This window comes from Anolis sagrei, chromosome 1, assembly GCF_037176765.1.
Source record: "Anolis sagrei isolate rAnoSag1 chromosome 1, rAnoSag1.mat, whole genome shotgun sequence".
Classification (NCBI taxonomy): Eukaryota; Metazoa; Chordata; class Lepidosauria; order Squamata; family Dactyloidae; genus Anolis; species Anolis sagrei.
In genome coordinates, this window is record NC_090021.1 from 147,347,485 (window position 1) to 147,365,032 (window position 17,548).

A 17,548-nucleotide genomic window follows, 5' to 3' on the forward strand; every position below is an offset into this window, starting at 1 on the left:
GGGTAGCATCAGCCTAAATATTTCTGGTTGAGGGTTAATCCCCCTTTCTATCTTTCTCCAAAGACCATAGTCTTCAAAGTCCACCTTAAAAATAGAGGGGGGCTAAGACACAATTGTCTATAGTACATCTTGATAGGAAAAAAGGGGGAAAAGAACATTTCCTAGCTCACTTATCAGTAGAGAAGGACTCTTTACTAATCGTTAATCTTTGTGAAGTGTAATTTCCTCTCTTCTTCATCAGCAAAGAAACCCAGTTCTCTCCCTCATCAGCCCACACAGACAGCTAGATAGAGGAGAGACTGTCCATCTACTCCCCTATATCAAGGAAAGAGGAGAGGTGGGTGGGAGACAACCCATGAGGAGTGGTCTTCCCTTTGCCCTGCAAGAGGGATGGAGGGGGCCCCCACTGACACGTGAGAGACGCCGGAGGGGCTGCTCTCTCTTACACCCATCCAAAGAGGGTGGTTTGGGTGGGAGAGGCCAGGACAGGGAGGGCAGTCACGCTTTTGCTCAGAATCCCTGGAATGTTTATACCAAGAGGTGGGAGATTGAGAGGCCCTATCCCTTCAACAAACTCCTTTGCAGCAGGTAAGCACAAAGCAATGCTAAGGGGGAGGATAAAAAGGAAATGGACAATTAACTTTAACTTCTTGTGTCTACTATAGGTGACTAAAATGAAAGAGCAGTGCATACGAAGAGAAAGAATTTTGCAGTGGATAGTGCTTAAGGGAGGGTTTGTGTGTGTGTGTGTATGTCAGGGTGCTTCACACCCATCTCTCCTCTTGAGAAAATACAAATCACTTATGTTGTGAGAGAACTGGCCGTCTGCAAGGACGGTGCCTAGGGGATGCCCGGATGTGTTACCATCCTGTGGGAGGCTTCTCTCATGTCCCTGCATGCAAAGCTGGAGCTGACAGACAGGAGCTCCCACTCCCCGGATTCAAACCGCCAACCTTTTGGTCAGTAGTCCTGCCAGCACAAAGGTTTAACCCAATACAGAGCTAATACACTGTGTTTTTAGAAAGGCCTTGATAGGAAGATGAAGAACACATATCCGTTGCACACGGATGCCTTGTATAGCTGCTATTCTACAAGGGGTTGGTTGATTTCCACTACTGCCCAGTCCAAGCTGCCTATTGGCATTGTAACCTCACACATAAACCTCCCCATTTTCCACCAATTTTCCATGCCAAGGCATTTCTTCCATTTTAAGGGGAAACCTGCACATGTTTCTTCTTTTTTTCTTGCTGTAAGGAAAGGATGAAGATGCATGCACCATCCTCTAAAGCAGTGGTTCTCATGAGAACCACTGGTAAACTGACTTAGATTTCTGGGAGTTGTAGGCCAAAACACTTGGGGACCCACAAGTTGAGAACCACTGCTCTAAGGATTCGAAAGCCTCCCCCTTCCCTGTGGAATAAGGAGTTGGATCTGGGTAAAGAGGGGTTGTTTTCGGAAAGTGGTGCATGAGCTTTCCCCAAAGTGGCAGCCTTCAAATGTGCAAGACTTCATCTCTTGTAAAACACGTATCATACTTGGGTTGGAGGGATTATGGGAATTCTAGTCAAATACATCTGATCTGGAAATTGTAGATCAACATATCTGGAGTTTGCCAAGTTAAGGAAGACCAGTATAATCTCATATTAGACCCTGTCATCTGCCCAATTGACATTGTTGCTTCAGCTTTGTTGGAGTCCCGCTGTGGTGTATAAGTGCTCTTGCTTGGCGCTGTCACTCAGGGCTCAGCCAATACTTTGTGGATCTGGGTTGCTATGAGTTTTCCAGGCTGTATGGCCACATTCCAGAAGCATTCTCAGAGGTTGTGAGGACACCTGCCATAGATGTGGGTGAAATGTCAGGAGAGAATTCTTCTGGAACATGGCCATACAGCCCAGAAAATTCACAGCAACCCAGTAATTCTGGCCATGAAAACCTTCAACAACACTTTGAGGATCAATATGGAGGAATACAGCCTTCAGTCTTATGACTTATGCCATTCCCAAAACATACTTTTCTTAGCCTCACAGCATCCTCTGTGGTATTACTCATAATTATTTCAGACTAAAATTGACACTGAAGCTTCCGAAAAATGCCCCTTTGTGTTCAGCAGGGCTTACTATGATTTCAGATTATAGATTGAACATCCTTTATCTAAAATGCTTGGGACCAGAAGTGTTGTAGATTTCAGATATTATTATCATCATCATCATCATCATCATCATCATTATCATTATTATCATTATTATTTTGAAATTATTATTATTATTTTGAAATTATTATTATTATTTTGAATATGGAGCCCCTGATGGTGCAGTGGATTAAACTGATGAGCTGCTGAATTTACTCACCAAAAGGTTGGCAGTTTGAATCCGGGGAGTGGGGTGAGCTCCTACTGTTAACCCCAGCTTCCACCAACCTAGCAATTCGAAAACATGCAAATGTGAGTAGATCAATAGGCACCACTTCAGCAGTAAATTCAGCACTCCATGCAATCATGCTGGCCATATGACCTTGGGTGCGTCTATGGACAACACTGGCTCTTCGGCTTAAAAATGGAGATGAGCACCAACCCCAGAGTCGGACACGACTGGACTTAATGTCGAAGGGGAAACCTTTACCTTTTCCTTTAAATGTATTCCTTATACACATAGTATGAAGGTGATTGTGTATGCAATCTTTTTAATTTTAATAATTTTGTGCATGAAACAAAGTTTGTGTGTACTGAACCAACAAAAAACAAAGGTTTCACAACCTCAACCACCACAATTTTGGTTTTTTGAATATTTCAGATTTTGGAATTCCAGAAATTCCAGACTGTATGTGTCTCAGATTAACTGACCTTGTTCTTTAGAGTTCAGTATTCTGAGAGGTGTCTATGATATGTCACTTTGAACAAGTCTAACACTTTATCTGATATTTTCTGGGTGCAGCTTCTGATGACATTTGAATGCGTGGGGTGGTGGGATTTTTCCCAGGAGAATGAGCATTTGGTAGTACTGTATTCTTTCATTCTGCTGTCTCTTTAGTTTCCCCCTTTATGTAGAAGATGCTTCAAGGGGCTGTTATGCCTTGCCTCCTTGCTTGCTTTTTTCTGCTTGCCCAAGCAGTGATGGTCAAACCAAAAGAAAAGGCAGATCCTGAAATGCAGAGAGACATGACAGCCTTTTTGCAGCTGGTTAATCAGAACATTTGGGAAGAAAACATCAACTTGACCAGTTTGTCCTGTGAGGATATGAAGACACAGCTGTGGACCACCTTGAGGCTCAAAAACCAAGACCTGACTAATTTCCCTGCCTGTCTCCCTGAACATTTGGAGCATCTGGATCTGAGCATCAATCTTTTGCCTGAATTCCACAGCCGGGATGTGGCTTACCTGCCCATGTTGCAGGTCCTGTATCTGAGGCAGAATGGCATTCAACAAGTGGTGTGGGAGGCTGGGAGCCTCAGCAACCTCCACTTCCTGGACCTGAGCTTCAACCAGTTGTCCTCGCTGCCAGAATGTAATTCCTTCACTATGGAAAATCTCAAATGGCTCTCTCTGGCTGGGAACCCTATTGCAGAAATCCAACCCTTTGCTTTCTCCTGCTATCCTCAGTTGAATTTCGTAAACCTGTCTTCCACTTGGCTGGGAAAGGATGGCCAACAAGGAATCGGAGAATCTGCCTTTGCAATCCGCTTATTGCATGTTGGAGACTCCAACAGTAAAGCTGAAAGTGCTATCAATGTGCTGGACCTCAGCATGACGTTTTTGGAGAGAAGTAAGTGCTAAAGTGATTGAGGACTTGGCCTGTAAGAATTACTGTATTACCAAGAGAAATAAGGTTGCAGAAGAAAAGGAAAACACTAGCACTGCATCTGATTTGCAAACACTGATGTCTCCTCCACATTATAGCATGTTGATATCACATTTCATACCATGGCTGCATCATACAGAATCATGAAATTTATAATTTCAGGAAGTACAGCTAGTCTTTCACATTCACTAACATTAGGCACAGGTTTCCTGCAAAAGTGTGTGTGGGGGGGGGGGGGGATGTTCAAAGCTGTTTTTGCCTCAGATGCATCTCTAAAGAAAAATAAATACAAAAACTACAGATTGCAAATCACAATTTCTATATTACAGGAAATTCTTCATTAAACGTAACATGGGAACATTAAAATGATTAATTAGTAACTGTTTATAAATGAAAGATTGCTTATCAATATTTTGCCAACACAATGAAATTTAAACTTCCAAAATAACAATTACTATATACCAGGAGATTCTTCATAAGTACACGACATCAGAAATAGTAACTCAAATATTGTTAAATGTAATATAATAAGATTTCAGCTTCCAAAATAACAATTTCTATGTTGTAGAAGGTTCTTCACCAATATATAACATCAGGAACAGTAACACAACAAGGTCTGCCTGGGATAGTGCAAAACAGCTTAGCATATATAAGGCCAAGGAACTGGAAGAAGTGCAGAGAACAGAGCACACAACACTTGGCAATACTAATACAACAATACTGTACACATCTATTTACAGTTAGCATCTCTAAGGACCTCTTCACACATACCCTGTTTTTGGCAGCACAATCGTATTTTTAGTCTTCAGCCATGGATAGCTCCCATCACGACCCAGATAACTACTTCCGGGGCAGTTCCATGGCTGAAGTGCTACCATTGCCAAAAAAATGGCAATGGCAGACAATGATCTTTGCATAAGGAAAGATGGGTCGAGCCTCTGAAAACAAGCCTTCCCCATGTGATGAGGAAGGGAGAAGCCATGATGGAATGGGCCATGGGGCAGCAGAGTCCCTATGCCTCCTGAGCGCCCACCGACTTAACTTCAATCCTACTTAATACAAATCTAGTTTGAGATAAACCCAGTCCTTGGTGCACCTGGCAGGTGGTAGTGGTGGTAGTGGTGGTGGTAGTGGTGGTAGTGGTGGTGGTGGTGGAGGTGGAGGAGGAGGAGGAGGAGGAGGAGGAGGAGGAGGAGGAGGAGAACTACTACTTTATTTTATATCCCACCTCCATCTCCCCAAAGGGACTCAAGGCAGCTTACACATGGGATAAAATGTCCACAGAACATCAAAACAAAAACAAAATTATCCATTAAAAACAAAAAAACACGATTAAAATAAAACATTTCAAAGCATAACAATCAAATAAAATACAATCAAATAAACATAAGGGTATAAAACAGCAGCATTAAAACTCATTCAAACAATACACAACAAAAAGCAATGATCAGAATACGAAAGTGGGAATGATTAAGGTATAAAGAAGTCCGGGCCTGGGATAGTGCAAAACAGCGTAGTACATATAAGGCCAAGGGACTGGAAGAAGTGCAGAGAACAGAGCACACAACCCTTGGCAATACTAATACAACAGTACTGTACACATCGATTCACAGTTAGCTCCATTGGTCTCAGCATGGCTTTCTCCCAAGTAAGTTCATATAGAAATATAACCCAAATCGTTTACAACAACAATGGTTATGGTTATTAATCAAAACCTCTGTAAGAATTCCAACAGGATAAACCTACACACGTCTACTAAAGCTGCTACTCTTATTTTGGAACCTGCGACAGAAAGGTCAAAAGTACCTTTCCTTATAGTTGGCAGCAAAACTACAGTGAATAAATAACAATTTGCTCTCCTTTAATGTCACCCCAAATATCTACTACCTGAAACTGACAGCTGTACTCAACAGTAAAAAGCCTGGCCCTGTTTAAAATTAAGTTTTCTTAATCACTGTTTTCCTTCTAGGGTTCTACTAATTCATTCTGACTCATCTAGAAATGAAGCTAATAAAGTAGAAAATATTCAAGTTGTCTATGATCAAAATGTTGCTGTTTTTGTGTGCCTTCACGGTATTTCTGACAGCAGTCCTAAGGCATCCCTATCATGAGGATGTCTTAACAAGATTTCTTCAGAGGGGACAGAGAAAGTGTCACCAACTGGGTTACCATGGCCAGCAAGAGTTCAAACCCTGATAATCAGAAACTTAGTCCAACACTCAAATCATCATAACACACCACCAGATATTACTTCTATGTCCCCTGCCCTTTCTTACCTCTTGGAGGACAAAGTTGCATGTATCCCATAGACTATCCTGCACTTGCTAAACTAATCATCCAGCAAGGAGAGGAATGAGGTCTAAGTACCAGTGCTGGCATAAGATTAAGATAGCTGTCCAGACAGCTTCTCTACATGGGTAAGAGAGGGGAACCATCTTGTCCAGTGCCATAGGTCTAAAACTGCTTGGGCCAAGCCTAGTCAATATTATCTAAAGTTTCCATTGCCTAACAGGATTGCATGTTAATCTGTCATTCTCTTTCCTAGTTCAGGAGGACTGGATCAAAGACCTGCCTAGACTCTCTTCACTTCATCTAACAAATATGAGGAGGCTGAGAAGCCTTGAGTCCACTGTCTTCCAACATGTGCTGCATCTGAAAGAACTGGACTGTCGAGACTCTCCTGCACTAAGTTTGGTGGAAACAGAATCTTTTAGACATACACCTCATCTGGCTTTCCTTCTGCTCCAAAAGTAAGTGTCCCTGCATGTGATCAAGGCTACAGTTAAATCAAAGGGCTCTGCCTAAAGTAGTGCTCACAACTCTTCCTTGCTATGCATGAGTGGATATTTAAAGGGTTGTTTTAAAGGGAGGCAATATCTGAGATATTATTATGACACCCAATATGTTGGTGCTTTAAAGGTGGGATGCTGTGGATGTAGCATATCTTGATTTCAATAGGGCCTTTGACAAGATTATTGTGATCTTCTTGCAAACAAATTAGTAAAATGTGGGCTAGGCAATGCCACTGTTAGGTGGACCTGCCATTGGTTAAGCAACTGAACCCAAAGGGTGCTCACCAATGGTTCTTCTTCATCCTGAAAAGAAGTAACTAGTGGACTGCCACAGGGTTCGGTCCTGGGTCAAGTACTGTAAAACTTCTTTTTTGATTACTTTGATGAAGAGTTAGAAGGTGTGATCATTAAGTTTGCAGATGACACCAATTTAGGAGAGATAGATAAAACTCCAGAGGACATCAGAATTCAAAATGACCTCAACAGATTAGAGGGCTGGGCCAAAACTAACAAAATGAAAATCAATAAAGAAAAATGTAGAATACTACACTTCGGCAGAAAAAAACAAAGAGCAGTTCCAGGATGATTGATGCCTGGCTCAACAACGGTCCATGTGACAAATATCTTGAAGTCTTCATGGACAAGTTGAACATGAGCCAACAGTGTGACACAGCAGCTTAAAAAGCCAACGGGATTTTGGGCTGCCTCAAAAGGGGTATACTGTCTAGATCGAGGGAAGTCATGGTGCCTTTCTATTCTGCTTTGATTAGACCTCATCTGGGATAGAATCATAGAATTATAGAGTCATAGAGTTGGAAGAGACCTTGTGGACCATCCAGTCCATCCCCCTGCCAAAAAGCAGGAAAATAGTATTCAAAGCACCCCTGACAGATGCTTTGTCTAATTGGATACTGTGTCCAATTCTAGCACCACAGTTTAAAGGAGATATTAACAAGCTGGAAAGTGTCCAGAGGAGGGTAACTAAAATGATCAAAGGTCTGGAGATCATGAATCCCTCTGAGGAGCAACTTAAATACCTCAGGATGTTTAGCCAGCAGAAGAGAAAGTTGATAGGAGACATGATAGCCATGTATAAATATGTAAAAGGGTGTCATAAGAAAGAGAGAACAGGCTTGTTTTCTGCTGCCCTGGAGACTAGCTGCCTCATCATATTAAGGCTTTAATTCAGACAGTCTCGTTCTTCTTGAGTGAACAAAATTCTGGGAAATTTAGTATGGAAAGATGGGAACACCTGCAACAGATAATTCAAAAGGCCCCGCCCAAAACTATATTCCCCAGAATTCTGCTCTCTTCAAAGACCGGAGCTGCCCACGTTAAAGCCCCAATGTGATTATGCTGTTGGACTCAGAGTAATGGGTTCAATGACAGATTCCACCTGAACATTAGGAAAAACTTCCTGACTGTGAGAACTGTTCAGCAGTGGAACTCTCTACCTCGGATTTGGTGGAAGTTCCTTCCTTGGAGGCTTTTAAACAGTCGCAGGATTTCCATCTGTCATAGGTATTTTGATCGTGCTTTTCCTGCATGGCAAGGTGTTGGACTGGATGTCCCATGTGGCCTCTTGCAACTCTGATTATCTAACTGGATATCTCAAGATTTTAGATATTGATAAAAGAGGGAACCTGCGCATATAAAATTAAATGAATGTGCAATTTTCTGAGTATGAGTACAACTTACATCTGTATTTTGAATGATAGTATTTGTGCACAACTAGAGAGTCCAAATGCTCCATTCAGTTCCAACCAGAATTTCCATACAGGTCCTATGAAATATAATTTGAATTCGTCTATTGAGACAGGGGAGGCAGATTTTATATTTTTGGAATCTAGAACACTGCTTCTTAAACTTTGGGTCCTGACCCCAAATGTTGGATGTTAGGGTCCCAAAACATTTTTTTGCTGAATGTCGCCTAGTGGCTGTTTTTGAAATTTACATGAATTTCTTGCACAGTGTTTACAATAGACTCTGTAGAAAATACTACCACTGTACTCCACAAAAAGGAAAATCAGCCTGTTAACAAGCCTTGCAAATGTGGATTTATTACCAGCAAATGTTTAATTTTATATGTCTTTTATATACCCTACCTACCTGGGGTCACATAAACATTTCTTGGGGTCCTGAGTGAGAACGTTTAAGAAGCCCTGTTCTAGAGCATGAATGGAAGATCTGCAGACTTTTTCAAAAATTATATATATGTCAACCCCCCCCCCCCCCCAGATAAAACTCCATTCTTTGATATAGAGGATTTTCTAATTTTCATATATTTGTTGACCTTTGTTTGTGTGTTTTATCATAGTTGTAACTTGAGTTCTTTGCATGAGTGGGACCTTAGCTCATCAAGCAGCCTTGTGATCAACCTCTATGGAAACCCTTTGACCTGCCATTGTGAGATTTCCTGGCTAATTGCCAGGCGAGACAAAATAGTTCTGCAGAGGTAAGATGTATTACAAGCACAGTTCCACAGGCTTTATGATTTCTCAAATATTGACACAGAAGATTAGTCTTTGAACTTTATAAGCTCACTAGTGTATATACCTGGTGTTGCCTTGGTGCTGGAGGGGCGACTGCCCCCCTGCGTTCATCTCTTCTTTCTGTTTCCCTCCCATCATACCTTTTCCCCTTTCCTTTCTCTTCCTTTTCTCCTTCCTTCCCTCTTTTTTTGCTTTCTTCCCCATTCCATTCTTCTTTCTCTTCTCTTCATTCCTCCCCCTCTTCTTTCTCCCTTCTACAGCTCTGAGAAGGCCTATCTCAAAATCTCTTTATGGAAACATGGCTCCCTTTATGGCTCTTTCCTTCCTTCCCCTCTTCCCCTCATACACATGTCTCCTTTCTTTTGCAGTAATATCTCAGAGGGCCACTTTGCCTAGCAATAGTCAATCTTTCACCTAGTAACAAAGGGCCACTGGATTGTCACTTAGCAACAGCCTTTGTGGGACAGACAAATCAGCTTTGAGTTTTACATATATAGATGTCAAATGATTCTTACTTATCAGACTTCTGTGAAGTTTACGTCCTGCTTTTCAAACATGTTCCACATGTTATCAGTCCATTTCGTCATAACACATCTTTTACGTTGATCTCTTCTATGTATCATAGGGAATTGGAAACTGTGTGCTACACAGCATCAGAAACCAAATCAGCATCCTTATCTGAATCTAAACCGTTGGCTAACTTGTATGAGGACTGTCAAGAGAAAGAGACTGCCCATTCTACTCCACTGTCTACTCAAGGCAACACTTACAGCACATCTCTGACCATCATCTTAGACACATTGCAAGATACCAGTGCATTGCCCCATGAATGGCACAGCCTTTCTTTTGCCCCAGAGAGCACTCCTGTGAGCCGTGGGGACACATCTCATGTGACTTTGGAAGATACAGCAAAGCAGGGTTCAACAAAGACAGACGTTCTTGCCTACAAAGAGGAAATTATCCATGGATCTACAGACATGTCACTCATCATAACAGCTCCTGCCACAACTTCATCAGCAAAACTGGGACAACTCACCACTGAGCAAAGCTTAGTAGACACAGTTGAGATAGGTAAAAGGAAACAGGATGCCACAACAGTTAATTCTATTGTCCAATTGGAAGGAACACAGCGCCACATTGTTCTTCAGAGTCCAACAACAGAACCCACAGAACAGGAAGGCTTATTTTCTCCTTATAGTACAGCACCCTCAGATCAAACCATGCCACCATGGCAAATTCCCACCAAGACAAGCGCCCAGCCAAATCTTGCCATTACTGACAATACAAATTATTATGCGGATGACTATGACTATGAAAAAGGAGGGAAAGAAACTGTGACAAATACACTTGGGCCTTGTGACTATGATCCTTGCAGGCACCTCCAGAAACCTTGCGTTGAACTCCAAGAATTGTCTCCTTGCCTGTGCCCAGGCGTATCTGATGAATTCACCATCCCAGATCCACCAAGGCTCTGGGACGTAACCGAAATCAGGGACACCTCTGTGGAGATCCACTGGTGTGCTCCATATTCATCAGTAAGATTCTACCAGCTCGCCTATCGTCTTCAAGGCAGTACGAAGAATCACACAATTTCTGGAGAGATTTATACAACAGCCAGGCAGTATACCCTTTATAACCTCCTGCCAGCCTCAACCTATCGGGTATGTATCATCGCTTCGAACAAAGCCGGCCCAAGTACAACAACAGACGGAAATGGTCAGAGTGCTTCTTGCAGTACATTTTCAACCAAGACCAGCTACAAATCTGTCTTTGCTGCCTTGGGTGTAACAAGCGGAGTCTTTCTCCTTGCCACCATAATGTTGTCTGTGTGTCTCTATAGAAAATGGAGAGCTCCCCGCCTTGAGCAATATAACATGGATTTAGTCTCATATAAAAATCCTGCTTTTGATTACTCCTTAAAATAAGAAAGACAGAGAGGATGTTATGAACTTGTCACAAAGAGATAGTCTTCTCACTGTTCTCATCCTCCCACCGCTCTGCCCCCCCCTCCCCCCCAAAAAACAAACACAAGTAGAGGAGTTTAAAGGACAGAATGCAATGAGTTTTATTTTAGGAAAATAACTGATTCATCCAGGTTGTTTTGGAAGGGTCATTCCCAACCAACCCCACTTTGATGCCTGTCACCTAAGACTCTCCAAAACCAGTTGTGGATGTCTGTAACCAGTAGGAAATTGTCACCTTTCACTGAGAAACAAAAGCAGTAAATGTATTGTCGAAGGCTTTCATGGCTGGAATCACTGGATTGTTGTAGGTTTTTCCGCTCTATATGGCCATGTTCTAGAGGCATTTTCTCCTGACATTTCGCCTGCATCTATGGCCACATGAAAGGCACTGCAGACTACTTCAACCAGAGAAGCCAGCCATAGCAGAGCACCTGATGAACTAACCTAGACACAGCATATTATTTGAGAACACAGAAATGCTGGACCACTCTCACAACCACCATGTCAGACTACACAGAGAAGCCATTGAAATCCACAAGCATGTGGACAATTTCAACAGAAAGGAGGAAACCATGAAAATGAACAAAATCTGGCTACCAATATTAAGAAACTCTAAAATTACAACAGCACAAACAACAGAGAGTAAACAATCAGGCACATCTCAACAAAAAAATTCCCCCAGGTACTGCCAAGCCATCAAATGCTAATTAAGGTGGTCAGTTGAAACATTCACACCTAGCTCCAGCAGACAAGAGTCCTTTGTCCCACCCTGGTCATTCCACAGATATATAAACCCTTTTTTCCTAGTTCCAACAGACCTCACTACCTCTCAGGATGCTTGCCATAGATGCAGCCGAAACGTCAGGAGAAAATGCCTCTAGAACATGGCCATATAGCCCGGAAAAACCTACAACAACCCAGTAAATGTATTTTCGAAGGCTTGTAGGTTTTTTGGGCTGTATGGCTATGTTCAAGAAGCATTCTGTCCTGACGTTTCGCCTGCATCTATGGCAGGCATCCTCAGAGTTTGTGAGGTCTAATAAACAGGTCTCACAACCTCTGAGGATGCTTGCCATAGATGCAGGCGAAACGTCAGGAGAGAATACTTCTAGAACATGGCCATACAGCCTGAAAAACCTACAATAACACAAGCAGTAAAATATCTTAATGTTAAGTTCTGACTTACTGCTTTTACTTCAAACTAGCTCTCTTGGTCATCATCAGCTCTAAACCAAATCCAAGTCCTCATTTACTGATCAGACTATTTTGCCACTGGGATTGGGATCTGAAAAGTTAGATACACTTGGAGGCTTGAGTATGAGCAACAGCAGGTCATTCATTCTTTGGGCAATACCATCATCAAAAACCATTCCTGAAAGTCTAGAGTCAATGTCATCTGAAATCATACAGGAGGACCTAGAGCTTCCTAGAGAGACAATAATAATTAAATTGGTCAATAATCTTGGGTATATACATCAATAATCAAATCTGTAAATGTGGGAGGCTGTGCATCCCTCCCCCTCCAGTTTCCAAGTAAGGACTACTATACAGGGAAAACATGTCTACCCTATACATATACACACAGGAAGAAATCCTACTGGTTTCACTGGTACTTATTTCCAGGTAAATGTGTATAAGGTATGGCAACTTAACGCATCAAATCCTGAACATCCTGATTGGAAAGCACATGCCACTGATCTTTAATTTTTTTAAAACCTACTATCTATTAAGAAGTAAGAATGACTTGCACCACAATCCTCGTTTGAGAGCAAAATATTTTACACAACTACCTTTTTTTGCAGTTTGGTTTTAATGTCAATTGGAAAGAAAATGAAGGGACATATTTTAAAAAAATTATAGCATTTCTGAATCAAAAGCTGTTGCCCTGAATTCTTCCCAGTTTGCACTGCGATATTATGAGCTGAACTTTTCAATTTGCTCACTGCACAAAGTAGATATACACATAAAATATTGCGACTGGTTAGAACTGTGTCATGCTTAGTGTTTGTGTGAACCTTTGTGTCTTCTATTAAATGCATCTTGTACTATATTAAAGAACTAATTTTATAATAATGGTTTAGAAATGTGGGGCTATTTCAGTCTTGTGAAATTTCCTCAAAACATGGCAAAATGAGAAAGAACGGGTATATGTGTGTATGTGAGTGTGTGTGAGAGGATATATTTGGTATATGTGTGCGTGCACATGTATATACATATGAGGTATATATATTTTAAGTCCAGTTGTGTCTGGTTCTGGTGGTTGGTGTTCATCTCCATTTATAAGCCGAAGAGCTGGCATTATCCATAAACACCTCCAAGGTCATGTGGCTGGCATGATTGCATAGAGTGCTGCAGGCCCGTAGCCAGGATTTCAATTCGGGGGGGGGGGGTGAGTTTGATTTGGGGAGGGGGCTGAGGATCTACCCTAGCAAACCTTTTGTATCGTTATCCCATTACGTCCATGCATATGGAATATATTGAGCATGGTGATCAGACCATGATATGAATAAACATAACAGTTTAAATAATGTACCAGTCCCCGCCCCCCTGGCTATATGCCTGGAATGCTGTTACCTTCCCGCTGGAGTGGTATCTATTGATCTACTCACATTTGCTTGTTTTCAAACTGTTGGAATTGGTTGGCAGAAGCTGGGGCTAACAGTGGGAGCTCACCCCACTCCTCCGGATATGAACCTGTGACCTTTTGGTCAGCAAGTTGAGCAGCTCAGGTATATGACTGTTGTAAGCACACTGAGACACAATGGGGTAAACAGGAATTCTGTGGCAGAAAATCCAAAAGACCCCGCTCTAATTCTCACTTCAGAATACTGGGGTTGACCTCATTAAGGCCTCAATGTGATGGTATCTGCCTGTCTCTTTCTGGGCAGGTAGCCAGCCATGCACCAGAGGGGCTTTTTCCTTGCCCAGCCACCCAGCCAGGCATCCACTCTGGCCTCACCATCTTCCTCGGGGCTCTTTGTGGGAAGTAAGCCCAGCCCCTTTGAGGGAGAAGTGATGCCCACAATGGAGATTTGGAACCTCTTACCAGAGTTGCTTAACTCATCCAAAGTCATAGGTCAGATGGATTTCTGTTCCTTGATCTGCCTTTCAACTGACAAGGAACAATTTGTCTTGTTTGGAATCAAGTTCCTTTTAGTAGTGAAGGTTAACTCTTTTCACCCTTTGTCATCAGTATGTCAAAGGCAGTGGTTCTCAACCTGGGGTCCCCAGATGTTTTTGGCCTTCAGCTCCCAGAAATCCTAACAGCTGGTAAACTGGCTGGGATTTCTGGGAGTTGTAAGCCAAAACCATCTGGGGACCCAAGGTTGAGAACCACTGATCTAAGGCCATGTCTACATGGCCAAAATAAAGTGAACTCACCATTCAACTGCTGTGGAGAGTTCACATAGCTGGATTCATAGCAGCCAACCATTAACATGGGTCAAGAGAACATGGGATTTACTCCAGAGATTCCTGGAAGCTCCAGAGTGATCCCAGAGTTTTGGAGACGTGAACACCAGGATCTAGCCTGATCCACTGTCCACAGTTTCAATAGGCCCACTTCTGCATCGCTGTCATCAAGCAGTTCCCTCCCAGAAGCTTTCTGGGAACATCACCTTTCTGGTGATGTATGTCACTAGAAATGCAGCATCACAAGCTTGCCTCTGGGAGGGAACTGCTTGCTGGCACTGATTGCTAGCAGCCCTGATGTGGTTTTAAAGCACCTAAAAATGGTGATTCCACACTGCTATCACAACTTCCAATAACTGTATTGTAGGATAGCCGAAAGTGAGTGCTTCACAAAATAAACATTGTTATTGGCCCACACTTCCCATTGAAATACTAATAAGTTTGTATTTGTTAAAAATGTTTTTCATTTTAATTATTGTATTGTTTTTAAGTGTTTTTGCACTTCAGATAAGATATGTGCAGTGTGCATAGGAATTCATTCATGTTTTTTTCAAATTATAACTGGCCTTCCAACAGTTTGAGGGACTGTAACCTGGCCCTCTGTTTAAAAAGTTTGAGGACCCCTGCAGTAAGTGATGACAAACTAATCTAGCGTCAATCTAGGGCAGTGGTTCGCAACTTTGCTAATGCCGCAACCCCTTAGTACAGGTTCTCACCTTGTGGTGACCCCCAACCATAAAGTTATTTTCGTTGCTACTTCTTTAACTTTACTACTGTTATGAATCGTAATATAAATATCTGACATGCAAGATGCATTTTCATTCACTGGACCAAATTTGGCACAAATACCCGATACGCCCAAATTTGAATACTGGTGGGGTTTGGGGGGGATTGATTTTGTCATTTGGGAATGTTGGAGTTGCTGGGATTTATAGTTCACCTAAAATCAAAGAGCCTTTTGAACTCCACCAATGATGGAATTGAATCAAACTTGGCACACAGAATTCCCATGGCCAAGAGAAACACTGACCTTGAGCTTTTGGAGTTGTAGTTCACCTCAATCCAGAGAACACTGTGGACTCAAACAGTGATGGATCTGGATCAAACTTGGCGCAGATAATCAATATGCCCAAATGTGAACACTGGTAGAGTTTGGAGAAAATAGACCTTGCCATTTGGGAGTTGTAGTTGCTGGGATTCATAGTTCACCCACATTGAAATAGCATTCTCAACCCCACCAATGATAGAATTGGACCAAACTTCTCACGCAGAACACCCATGACAAAGAGAACATACTATGTTTTCTGATGGTCTTTGGTGACCCCTCTGACACCCCCTCGCGACGCCCACAGGGGTCCCGACCCCCAAGTTGAGAAACAGTGATCTAGAGAAACACTTTGGGGGGGGGGGGGAAATGCTTTGCTTCCTTGCACTGAAAATGAAACTGACCTTGGGAGGCTTCTGAGGTTTATAAAATTCAAAGGGAAAAGTATTGGGTAAGTTTTGATTCTCAAGTTTCAGGTGCGGCCCATGCCCACATGTTGGATATCACATTGTAAGTACAACTTTAACGAATTTGATCTGACTTACAAGGATTAATGATAACTTGCACAGCCCTAGTATATAGCCTTGTCTCTTAAAGTCGACCTTCATTGATCATATCACATGAAAAGTCTTATTTTAAATCACCTAAAAATGGTGATTCCATGCTGCCATCACAACTTCTAATCTGAAAGTGAGTGCTTCACAAGATAAACATTGTTATTGGCAAAAGCCTTGCTTCTAGTAGTGATGATTTCATCGACTTCAAAAGGAGGAGGAAATAGGGGCGTCCTGTAATGGTTGAACTACATAACAAGATACGGCTATCACTCCATTATGGCTATGGTTTAAATGAGCACAAGCACACTGAGTGTTGAGAGTGAGTGAAGAGAGAGTAGAGGAAAGGTCCAGCTAGAATGTCACAAACCATGATGTCATAGGGATGCTGTGTTGAAGATTCTATTCTGTATCCACCTGTGGCCAGGCTGAGACGAGTGGCAGGAGTTGGTGGTAAGACTTGTGGAAGGAAATATTGTATTAAATACCAGCCAGGCAGCACCACGGTCCACGAAGACTCTAGTTTCTTAAAGATTCATTTCACAGGTTTAAAGGAAAGAGCGAAAAGGTAATGAAACACAGTCCAGCATCAAAACACCATTGATTGTTAGTAATGTTGCTTGTTTACTTCTTCGGCACTTTTTATGTACTGTTAACTCTGCAGTTTTATACACGTGTATCCAATTGAGTTCAATGATATTTATTCCTGAGTTGGCATGGATAAGATTGTACTATAAATTGGCTAAATATGGGAAGAGATGATAAAATAATAGAATAATGTTGTAATTTTACTAGTGTTATAACTCCCCCATTGCCCCATTTAAGTCTGCACTTAATTGTTGTCGTATATAGTACAGTAGATTCTCTCTTATCCAACATAAATGGGCTGGCAGAACGTTGGATAAGCGAAAACGTGGATAATAAGGAGGGATTAAGGAAAAGCCTATTAAAGGTCAAATTACATTATGATTTTACAAATTAAGCACCAAAACATCATGTTTTACAATAAATTGACAGAAAAAGCAGTTCAATACATGGTAATGTTATGTAGTAATTACTGCATTTATGAATTTAGCACCAAAACATTGCTATGTATTGAAATAGCTGTGGATCCAAGTGGGAGACAGACTGTGTTGGATTATACAGAATGTTGGATGAGTGAAGGCTGGATGAGCAAGACTCTATTGTACTTAGTTCTGAACCTCTTCCCAAATTATTTTTTCTTGTATTATTGCCACAGCAGTAACACATAATTTTTGTCATAGAATCATAGCATTGGAAATTACCACAAAAACCATGCCTGCCATATAGATGATGTCCAATTGCTATTTAAAGGTTTCTCAAAGATGGAGAGGCAAACATTCTCCAACAAGACTATCTATTCCACTATTGAACAGTTCTTACAGTCTAAAAATGCCTTTCTTACATTTAGATTATCTGTGTTCTAGTTCCTACAGAACAGAAAACAAGCTGGTTTCATCTATGTGACATTTCTT

The 17,548-nt window shown here is 41.8% G+C and overlaps 1 protein-coding gene across 1 annotated transcript; it reads left to right on the forward strand.

The window, feature by feature from the left end:
- The first annotated feature begins 487 nt into the window (after positions 1-487).
- LRRN4 (leucine rich repeat neuronal 4) lies at positions 488-13,115 on the forward strand. Its single transcript, XM_060755023.2, has 5 exons — positions 488-588; positions 3,027-3,758; positions 6,340-6,544; positions 8,904-9,041; positions 9,704-13,115. Exons 2-5 carry the CDS (start codon positions 3,047-3,049, stop codon positions 11,001-11,003), a joined length of 2,355 nt encoding a protein of 784 aa, XP_060611006.2. The 5' UTR covers positions 488-588; positions 3,027-3,046; the 3' UTR covers positions 11,004-13,115.
- Positions 13,116-17,548: the final 4,433 nt, after the last annotated feature.

Coding starts and splice junctions, on each gene's coding strand:
- LRRN4 (XM_060755023.2), top strand. CDS start 3,047: ATGCTTCAAGGGGCTGTTATGCCTTGCCTCCTTGCTTGCTTTTTTCTG. Junction 6,545..8,903: donor GCTTTCCTTCTGCTCCAAAA/GTAAGTGTCCCT, acceptor GTTTTATCATAG/TTGTAACTTGAGTTCTTTGC. Junction 9,042..9,703: donor GACAAAATAGTTCTGCAGAG/GTAAGATGTATT, acceptor TATGTATCATAG/GGAATTGGAAACTGTGTGCT.